General features: G+C 33.7%; 1 protein-coding gene across 1 annotated transcript; it reads right to left on the reverse strand.

Annotated features, from left to right (window-relative positions):
- Nucleotides 1-985: 985 nt before the first annotated feature.
- Nucleotides 986-11332, reverse strand: LOC130675056 (alpha-amylase A-like). The gene is made up of 5 exons (XM_057480511.1): nt 11073-11332; nt 8214-8644; nt 7732-8110; nt 1356-1859; nt 986-1279 (listed from the first exon to the last, which is right to left on the reverse strand). The coding sequence occupies exons 1-5, from the start codon at nt 11244-11246 to the stop codon at nt 1268-1270; spliced, it is 1500 nt and encodes a 499-aa protein (XP_057336494.1). The 5' UTR covers nt 11247-11332; the 3' UTR covers nt 986-1267.
- Nucleotides 11333-11435: the final 103 nt, after the last annotated feature.

The following is an 11435-nucleotide window of genomic DNA, read 5'->3' on the forward strand; positions in this document are numbered from 1 at the left end:
TTTTATGATGATAAACTCTATGAAATTTTCAGTTTTTTTGAAAAAAACCGTGATTTTCTTGAAGTACGTCATGTTTTATTTTTTTTTTTATTTTCTCAAAAAAAACTTCATTTAATGCTGCAATTTTTCCCGCCAATCCTAGAGTGGGCCGACTATTCCTTCTATTTTTTTTTATCAATTGAAAAAAAATTTTTTGCCCAGTTGGGCTTATTTTGCTAAACATCAGTCTGGAAATTTTCGAGGATTTATAGATGACATCCGGCTTTGAATAATTGAGACGAAAAAATTCATTGATAGTGGTAATCCTCCAAAATAAGCCCAACTGGGCAAAAATTTTTTTTTCAATTGATGAAAAAAAATAGAAGGAATAGTCGGCCCACTCTAGGATTGGCGGGAAAAATTGCAGCATTAAATGAAGTTTTTTTTTGAGAAAATAAAAAAAAAAATAAAACATGACGTACTTTAAGAAAATCACGGTTTTTTTCAAAAAAACTGAAAATTTCATAGAGTTTATCATCATAAAATTTTTTTGTATTCTTTTTTTTAAAGTACATTCAATGACAAAAATTTTGAAAAAAAAAACGTCCCGATTAGTCAATTCTTGAAGAAGTTATAGCTATTTGATAAAATAAAAGCCTTATTTTTGAAAAACTCATAACTTTTTTTGGGTTGGGTAAAAAAATTTGAAAATTTTCTGAAAAATGATTTTAATCGGGTATAAAAGGAAAAAAAATTTTCAGCCAAATCGAAAGGGGTCGGGGTCAAAAGTGGTCGATTTGGCGTGGAATGCCCCATATATATATATAGATTTGAACAAGAGAACTGAAAATAAAAAAAAAAGGACCGATTGAAGGGAATGGATAAAAGAAGGGGGATGGCTGGAAAAAAATGTGGGTGAGAATCAAAAAGAAGAATTGTAAAATTGGCTTAGACATTAGGTGGTTTTGTATCAATAAATATAAAAAAATAAAATAACTGTCAATGTCCTATAATTTATTGAGGAATAGTTTCTTTTTTTAGGAACATACTACATATATTTTTATTTTTCAATGAATAATTAAATTTTCATTCAACAAATGAATATTTGAAGACAAATATTGATTAATTATTATTATTATTATTATCATTATTATTATTATTATTATTATTATTATTATTATTATTATTATTATTATTATTATTATTATTATTATTATTATTATTATTATTATTATTAGTATTATTATTTATTTTCCACAATAAATATCAAATTATTGAAAGTCATAACTCAAGACTGCAGCTAAAAAAAAAATATAAATTGATATTCTGTAAACATATTTATTGTTATTATTGATTCTAATTAAAATAAATTATACCAATGATTGACGTCCAATATGTATTGCAATTACGCCGTCTTCTGCATTTGCCGGTAAGTCAATGAATGCAATACCATCTTTATCAACATGGACAATCTTGCCAGTGCATTTATTATTCTCAACTTCACCAGTTATCACGTCACAGTAACGTCCGGCAGGTAAACCAGTAGTTAAATTACGTCGTAAGTCGTCATCATCATTATTTAAAGCAATAAATGCATTAGAACCACGAGAGAATGCTATTTGATCATCATCATTGTCCCACCAGTTTTTAATTGGATCATTTTTGGCTACCATGCGGAACAAAACCATTTTACGAATTTGAGGCCAACGGTGTTCACAAACCCATCCATTTTTGCAGGCACCTGTTTTCGAATCAATTTCTGGAGAAATTATTGTTCCATTTTTGTAAGCTGGTGGTCCAATGCTTGGATCGTCGAAATAAAATGAACTCATCACTCGGGTCGTGCCATAAGGATGAGCTAGTTCAAATGCTGTTGCCATCTATTTCAGTTTTTTAATTTATTAATTACGCAGGCTTCGAAATAATTAAAATATTTCATGTAACTCATGCCGAAGAATACGCCGCTAATTGGCTAAAGTCAGTCTCATAAAATTTTAGATTAAAATACAATCCTTTCTGATTTGGGAAACGAGTGGTTTAATATATATTAAAACACTCATTTTTATATTCAACCACTCTGAATTTGAGTGAAATGGGCGGAGTATAATACTACTTAATAATTCAAGCCAATAACTAATTTATCACCTTTCTCTCTTTAGTCTCTTATGACGTCACTTTAAATTTAGCTGCCTTATTATCATAACCAAAATCTCTAGGCTGCACAAGCGCATTTAATTATTCAGCACATACCTGTGTAGATCAAAGCAACGTCATCTGAATTTTATAACCTTACATATGTCTATTAATTCATACGACGTTACACCAAAGATGACTTTTTGTTATTGCAAATTGAGTTTCTATAAGTAAATAATGTGACGAGCACGTAAAAAATCAATAAATGTGACGAGCGCGTTTGGCCGAGTAAGACAGAGAGTACGTGAGGACTGGGGATACGTAGGAGAGAAGGAAGAATAGTTCGAGGGTGGCCGCTGGGCGGCGCCGTGACGTCCGAGAGTCTACTATTAGTTGTACTAGAAGGCTTATAAGCGATTCCTCAGCACAGATAAATCAATCCAGCTCTCGGTCTGAGTATCTCTACACCAAGCTGCAAAACACATAGAAGGACCAGGTATTGGCTCTTCTATTTTTGTCTACGTTGTAATTATACGATTGTAGGAGGGTACAGACACCCTGTTGCGACTGTGCCTTCGCAGATTTGAATTACGGTGGAAACATGGTGGGTTTGTTCCATTTTACCACTGTGATTACGCGGTGTATCCACCATGATTCCCCGGTGGCTTTATCACCGTGTATACACGGTATTTTCGCTGTGATTACGCGGTGGATACAGCGTGAAACCACGATGGTGAAATAGCACAAAGCCACCGTGGAATCACGGTGGATACACCGTGTATACACAGTAGTCAAATCACCGTGGAATCACGGTGGATACACCGCGTAATCACAGTGGATACACAGTGTATACCCGGTGGTGAAATGGAACAAACCCACCGTGTAACGGATCCGTTTGCATGATTGCCTTATGTTTCAAGTCGAAACAAATAAAAAAATTGCCTGAGTTACGCAACCCTCACCTAAACCCTGGAACTGGCGAGCTAATCTACACGAGGGGACTAATTTTAAATGTTAGTTTAGTTTTTATAAATTTCCGTAACGTCACAATAATATTAAACAATGTCCAATTTCATAAAGTATAAATCTTTTTCCTTGATAATACAGTTAATTATTTTTATAACTCTGACTGCATGACACTGACTTTAGACATTTAACTACAGTTTTTTTCGTGCATTCAATACATAAAATATTGTATACATCTACTGACATCTAGTTTTATACTCTCGTGTGTTGGCAGCACTCGCTTCGCTCGTGTCGCCAAACCCACATTCGAGTATAATACCGATTCCACAAGATGTATAAGATACTATTATAGTAAAAAAATTCCCAACATTCAAAATAATGTAGTTTTAGTTTAAGTTATCTTATCAAAATGAAACTAAATTCGTTTTTGAACTTAAAAAAGCTGGAAAATACAAAAATGTACACCTCAATATTTCATGTTTTAGTAAAAAAATTTGAAATTTTCAAATCACAACCGAAAGAATAGTAACCGGGAAATTTGAATTACATTCTCTCTGTTTTATTATTAAAATTTCCTCTTTTTACGACTGCGCACTCAGCTTTGGACTTCACAGTAACTTTGGATTACTAACCCTAATTGAGAAACCTAATTTGAAATAATTCAAACACAATCCGAAACAATTCAAAGTTGGCAAAATTGACTAGCATGGATTAAATCATTCCAAATGAGATTTCTAAATCGGGGAGGTATCTAAAAGGAACAAAAAATTCGTGATTTAATGATCAACGTACTCTTTGAATAAATATATTATTGTACTGTACTTTGTTTAATTTGTGGCCAGTAGATAAAATATTAAAAGGAATCAAAAATTTTTACGGTCAAATAGATTATCAAATTATAACCTCACGGTACTCCAAGTAAATCAAAAAAAAAAAAAAATTATTCCATCAAAATATCATTCAATCAAATTTATACTAGAAGGAATAGGAAAGAGAGAAAGGAGAACATAAAATAGAATTTCTTGTTCAGAAGAAGTGAAAAATAATTTGATTTGGCAATTAAATAAATTTGATAAAATGAAATCGTTTATAAACAATTTAGATAAAAAAAAAGTAATTTTAACATAAATATCGTATACAAACGTTGAGACAAATCGCCTTTTTTCTGGGCGATTCTAACCAGCAGCCACCAGGATTCGCGGATTGAACCCTGGCTTAGACTGGCCTCTACGAAATTTTTAGTTATAAGACAGAGCAATGGGCTTGGGTCCTCGCAAAGTAAGAATCCGCACTTGTCCAAACTCGGCAACGTATAAAAAGCTTATCAATTTACCTCACGGCTTATTATAAAATTATAGATTAAACTTATCAATGGTCGAGTTACTATTTGTAACTCAATTTATAATTATTAAATCAAACTATTCGGTAGTCTTACCAGTATTTTAGGATAAGGATAGAACGGAAGGCAATGTATAATGTAAAGGATTGATTTTCTAGAATTACGCAAGTTTATTGCCAATCGTAACAAAAGTTCATTTACTAACAGTGAAGTTTCTGCAAAGTACAATAATGGTCCTGGTTTGAACGCTGGGTATTCAATCAGTGGCCACGTGGAATAACGCCAATTAATACACTGACTTTATTTCTTAACTCTAGTATTATTACCGCGAGTATATCGCCGGTAACGTATAATGTTTTCAATATACTTGAATTTAATTATAATTACTAACTAATAAATAATAAAAGTATTACTTTGCGAATTAATTGCCAGAAATGCATATAAGGTTTACAGAGTATAAAATATGTGAATATTGCAAGTACAATTGCCGGATTAATAATCGATACTAAATAACTATAATAAAGACGTCTGAACGCTAATTGATCCAGGATCAAAGTGATTGACCGATAATTTTGGGCGTAAGGCTAACCTCGGGACCGTCCCCACTTCACCCTTACGGATATCCGTCGACGTAATAATTAGTCATGTGACCACTGCACTATGACTTGTGTAGTTTCAGACGGCAATGAGACGGGGAAAATTGGGAACCTCAAGGCTGAGGAAGAAGATGACAATTCACATTGTCTCAACGTAAATAACAAATTTCTTGTATTATTAACTTTTTTGAAAAACAAAACTTGCAATAACAAATTTTGAGCATTTCAGATTGTATATGAATCATCAAAGTTATTAAAATAATAATAACTTTTGCATTAGGATCTCCCAATAAGTTCCCAATTAGGCCCCACTCAGAAAAAACTGATATCAAGTAACTAATTTTTGAATTGGGCTATCCCAACAAGTTCCCGACCAGGTACCGACTGAGGTCGACCTATTGGGCATGCCACAGCAATTCCCAGTGGGACCCAATATATGTATTGGGACAATTTCTAGTCGGGTTGTTCAGATTCTAACTGCTAAGTATAATCGTTCAAATTCTTATCCTTCAACTAATTATTCCTAGCGATGTAATATAACGCTTCTATATATTACCTATGTGGGTGTGTGTGTGTGTGTGTGTGTGTGTGTGTGTGTGTGTGTGTGTGTGTGTGTACATGAACACATACTTTCCTTCTTTACATCATCATATAATGTAATTTTTATGTATATACAGGTCTATGTATTTGCTTATGAAGGAATCATATACATTGATATGTAGAATAAAAATATATATATATATATATATATATATATATATATATATATATATATATATATATATATTTGAACACACACGGAGAGAAAAATATCGTCAGAGTGAGTATACGTATCGCTATTCTGGCTATACACTGTATACTGAACTTACTTAATGATACGCCGTATAGCCAATTCAGTTATACAGAGTTTCCTCACAGTGGATCGTCAAAATGACGATCCGTATCCTTATTTTAGGCATTTTATGAATCTCTGGCATGACTGTTGCGCAAACTCTGTATTTAGGCAATCGGCAACCGAAAACGATACAACATATAGCCAATTTAGCTATATGGATTGTCACGCTGACAAAACAGATACTCATATCAATGAAACTACATATATTTACAAAGGCTATTTGTCGTATTTTTAAATTAAATAAATGAATACTCATCCAAACCTAACTGTATATCTTTAACTTAACGATACTATAGAATAATAAATTAATATGTGAGTATTCTTAAATAAAGCATTTGAAGATACATTGGATAGTCATTCTGACAATATTTTTCTCTCCGTGCACATGATTTATGTGAGCATTTATAATTTACATGTGAGTTTGAAAAAAATTGGAGCGTATATGCACATATATGATTCACATACGAACATTTATGCTCATATATAGATCATGTATGAGCACATATGTTATATATGAGAATATAATGATTTATATGAGTTTAAAAACAATTAATTAGAGCTTATGTGGTTGTGTATGAATTTTATACGTCCATATATGAATATTTATGCTCGTATATCTTCATATATGTGACATCTATATTCAATTATGATGCTTAGAAGATTGAACAAGAATATTTAGGATCTATGGATGTTCATATATATAATCATATGAAAGTCATATATACATGTTCATACATGAATCAGATATGTATGTGGTGGTTCGGCTTCACTCCACGAGATGGCATTTACAACTCGCGCCTCTCACAGTATTTCGTCCCTATGCCTGTTTCAATATATAACATTTCCAACATGTAACTTCCAACACGGCGTCTTAGGTGGGGTATACGATAGACACACCTAACTGAGGAGTCTCAGCTATCGTATACTTAGACGAAACGCCTCTCTCCCCACAAATTATTTTTTCTATCTCTCCTCTTCTCATCATCTCTCACAACGTTTCACTCTTTGGTAGTTGGCGACTTAGGCAGTGATTATTGCAATCTCATCCTAAAGTATCGTCGCCAAATGTACATGCATATACATACATGATACTAAGATTAATCGTCCAAGAAGATTTACGCTCCATGTATGATTATTTTTTCACAGGCTATTATGTTTATTATTTGAAATCCCTACTACTACTTAATTTTAATGAGTCCACCTGAAAACTCATCGTTTTATTTTTAATTTTGCTGCATAAATTTTTTGACCTTTTATTAAATTATAACAAAAAATCAAGATAACTCCTTATATTTTTCGAAACTAATAAAATCATATCACTCATCCCTGTTTAGAAAATCTCATAGAATCCATTAGATTCTTATATAAGTTCCTACACAAATTTTATAAGAATGAATGAGTTCTATGAGACGTGCTATAGTTAAGTATAGGGCCTTATATATACATTTATAAGAATCTATGGGAATTTTCAAGCAGGGATATGCTGATTTCAAAGCTCGAATTTCAAGTCTTCAATAAATTATATCATCAATTTTATTTTATTATTTTTTTTTTTTTTTCAAAAACTTCAACCAAATTAAAATATGTTTTAGAAAAATTGACCAATTTACTTCGCTATTCTCCTTTACGCCGTAACTTTTTCGAAAAAAATTTCGATTCAAACGATCTAAAACGTCTTCCACTTGAGAATGAAGTTTTTAAATTTTTTTTCATGTTAATCCGAAAATTGTAACCAAAACTACATTATTTTGAATTTCAGTAATTTTTCACCCATTAAATTTCTTAAGTTTTTTAAATTTATTCTTTAAATAATATTAAAATACCTTATATTGTTTAGGAACTTTGTATGTCAAAATAGTGGCGCCACCAGCACCATGACCACGTTGATTATCATGATTATCAATCATGACCAATGCATCTCCTGAGTCCAAAAGACCCCAGCCATTGCCCCAGTTCTTTAAGTACTTAAGCGGTTCATTCCCCCGAAAAATATTTCCCAGAACAATTCCAAAGGTAAATTCAATTACTCTGCCCAATTGTGTGTATTCCTGTTTCTTAATAGCTTCACCTCCCAAATCAATGACTTCTTGATATATAAATGGTCTTGATTGCGCGGGGAATCCATGAGCAACGCTCAAATTATTCAATCGTGAATAAATAACCTTGAGATCTTCCGGCCACATATGTTTGGCTGCGTCCACTCTAGATAAAAGTTATTTTCAAATTGATGTCAATGATTACGATATCCACAAGTACAGATATAATGAATAAATTATGTCATTGATAAAAAGTAAAAATGAATTACCGAATTCCAGCAACTCCAAGGTCAATAAACGAGTTGATAAAATTAACAATCGTATTTCTGACATGCTCTCTACTTTGATCTAAATCATGGAGACCACTTAACTCGCAATTACGTACCTCAGTGGCATCGTTGTAATTATTTATTGCGCAAATTGGATGGAAATCCATAATCGAGTATGGCACTGCGGGATACGAACGTTTGCTAGTGTTGGCGGTTGATCCAGCGGTTCCGATTGCTGGAGAGACATCTGCGGTCATGTGATTTACCACAATGTCGACGTAAATACGCACGTCCACGGCGTTACAACGTTTGACCATGTTTGCAAATGATGACTCATCGCCGGAACGAGATTTTATTTTGAATGATAGTGGCTGGTAACGTTCATACCATGGTCGATTTGGTAGTATGAGATTTTCATTTATTGGTGATACCTTCAAAGTAAACATGATATTTTTTACCATATCTGCACCGGAAGGTTAAATGTCTGCCCTTCTTAGTGGAAATAAAGTCATACTTTTCTAGTATACGAAAACAAATGATAAAAATAAGCACGTATGCCATTCTTCCCCCAAACAAAGACAAAAAAGTGAACTTTCAGGTGCGAATTTGGTAAAAACAACATATACACTAGGGTGTTCGTTATTTCCCAAATTAAATTTTTTTACTTCGCCACGATGTAAGTCATTTATTTGTGACCCAAAAAAAATAATAATAAAAAAAACTAAAAATTTCTTCCAATGCCGTTTAACTCTGCCTAAAGAATGATACTTTCCCAGTTTAGTACAATGAGAAAAATTTCATTACTTGCTTGAAAATAAGCGTACATACTAATGCCAATGGTCGTAGGAAATTTAGAGCTCTTCAGAAAAGATCTTCTCATGCAGGAGCTGTCAGAGTTGAACGACAGGGCCCTACTTGGCCCAGCACTGGGAAACCCAGCTTTGGCACACCTATATTGGCCCATGCTTGACTCAAGATTGGGTACTCAGTCCTGGCCATTAGAATGATTACCCGGGCTTGGGCCAAGACTGGGTAACCTAGCCTTGGCCGTGACAATGATTACCCGAGCTTGGGCCAAGACTGGGTAACCTAGCCTTGGCCGTGACAATGATTACCCGAGCTTGGGCCAAGACTGGGTGCTCCTGCCTTGGCCGTCCAATGGCAACCAAGGCTTGGGCCAAGGTAGGATTACCCAAGTTTGGATATACCTATGATTTAATAAGTAGATCATATAAATGTATCAGTTCAACATTAGTAGGTTCGTCCAGTAGTTACCGTTCGGATCCAGCAATCAGAAGGACGGCAGTTCGCGCCCAGAGCCCAGCAGAATCTTCACCGAGTTTTTTTCACATCATTTACCTCCCTTAGATAGTTTATACGTTAATGATCATGAACTCTACGAGGTTAATAATAATAGAATTTTTTTTTTAATTAAATTTATTCGTTTCCTCGATGCATGGGCCAGGTGTGGCAACGAAGCCTGGGCCGGGACTGGCAACGAAGCATGGGTCAGGTCTAGCAACCAGGACTGGCCCTGTGTTATCATTCCAGAGTTCGACCAAGGCTGGGCCAAAGCTGGCTTACAAGCTTGGCCCAAGGTTCTACATACTTGGGCCAAGCCTGGGCCCGTCGTACTTTCCTCTCTGGGTTGTTTTTTTCGTAAATCTAACCATTTAAAAGATATTGACGCTCAAAGTTTGATTTTTTTTTGTTAGTACGCTTTTTTAGAAGAGATTGTCATAAAAAAATGTATAATGCGTACACTCTAAAAAGAGCGGTGTTAAAAATGGGCTCATTTTAACTCCATATGGTGTTAAAATATAATTACACCGGTGTAGGAGGCATAATTCGGCAGTATTAAAATACCGGTGTTAAATGGGCGTAAAAGCGGGGTAAACTGCGTCCGCTCAGAGTATTAACTTTGGAAAGCTTATAAAACGCAAAAAATATCTTGACACACACACACACACACACACAAAAACACGAGCGCACACACGCACACATATATGCACGCATAGACACGCGCACACACATGCGCACACACACTCAAACACACACACATGCACACACGGGCACACTATTTAACTGTAGTGATCAACTATGTATCGACTATGTGTCGATGTTGTAACACCTAAACCGCTTGGACTTACACCGGTTATTTTTTATAGTGTGGGTATATCCCTTTGCTGAAGAGATGTATAATTTTGAACGAAGAACATTAGTTTTTAAATATATCGAACTTTGAGATTCGATATCACCCAAATGGTTGGATTTACGAAAAGAGCGTGAGAATCCTTTTCTGAATAGCGATAAATTTTCTACAAAAAAATTTATAGCGCTCGATTATATGCCTATGTGTTAGAGAGTAATCAAATTTCAATCAAAAACGCTAATTTTTAGAAACAAATCAAACTTTGAGCTTCAATATCTCTTAAAGGGTTGGATTTAAGAAAAAAACATAAGATACCTCTTTTTGAAGAAATACGAAATGCTCAAAAAATAAAAATTTCAACTCAATTTACATTTCCCACATCAACATTTTTCAAACCGCATTATAAATTTTTTGTTTAAAATTTTAATGTGTTAGGTATCGATTTTCGAATAACTAAGCTTTCAAATTAGTATTTAATTCAGTCCAACATAAATTAAAAAAAAAAAACTTTATTCAAATTTCCTCACTCTTTTTTTATTTTAAGATGATTTATTTCTCCAGAAATTAATTTTACGAACTTTATCAACAGAACTAATCTTTTCTTCGACCTTACGAATATCAATAAAAAAAAAAATTAATTACACCCAACCAATTTACTCGAGTATATTAGCAGTCCCGCAATTATCAATTATAAAGTAATTAAATACCTGAACACCTCCGTAACCCATTGGGCCCAAAAAACGTTCACATTCATCAGCAATATCCTGAAACTTCCATTCAAACAAGTGGACCATCGTGTCTCGGTCATCTTTGTAATGCGGATTTTTCTGACCCTCCACAACATACAGCAACAAACAAATTTTAATCGTCAATGTAAACATTGCTAACTTTATCTTAATTAACTTCAAAAAAAAAAAAATAATGAATTGACTCTCTCGTGCGCGTCCGTCAAATATATAGTAGATACTACATAAACATATGTACTCAGCCGGACAATTTGTTACCATCATCACTCATAATTCATTATTCATTTTTTATCTGTTATCTTGAAAATACACACACTTGTAAAT

Source organism: Microplitis mediator, chromosome 9, assembly GCF_029852145.1.
Source record: "Microplitis mediator isolate UGA2020A chromosome 9, iyMicMedi2.1, whole genome shotgun sequence".
Taxonomy (NCBI): Eukaryota; Metazoa; Arthropoda; class Insecta; order Hymenoptera; family Braconidae; genus Microplitis; species Microplitis mediator.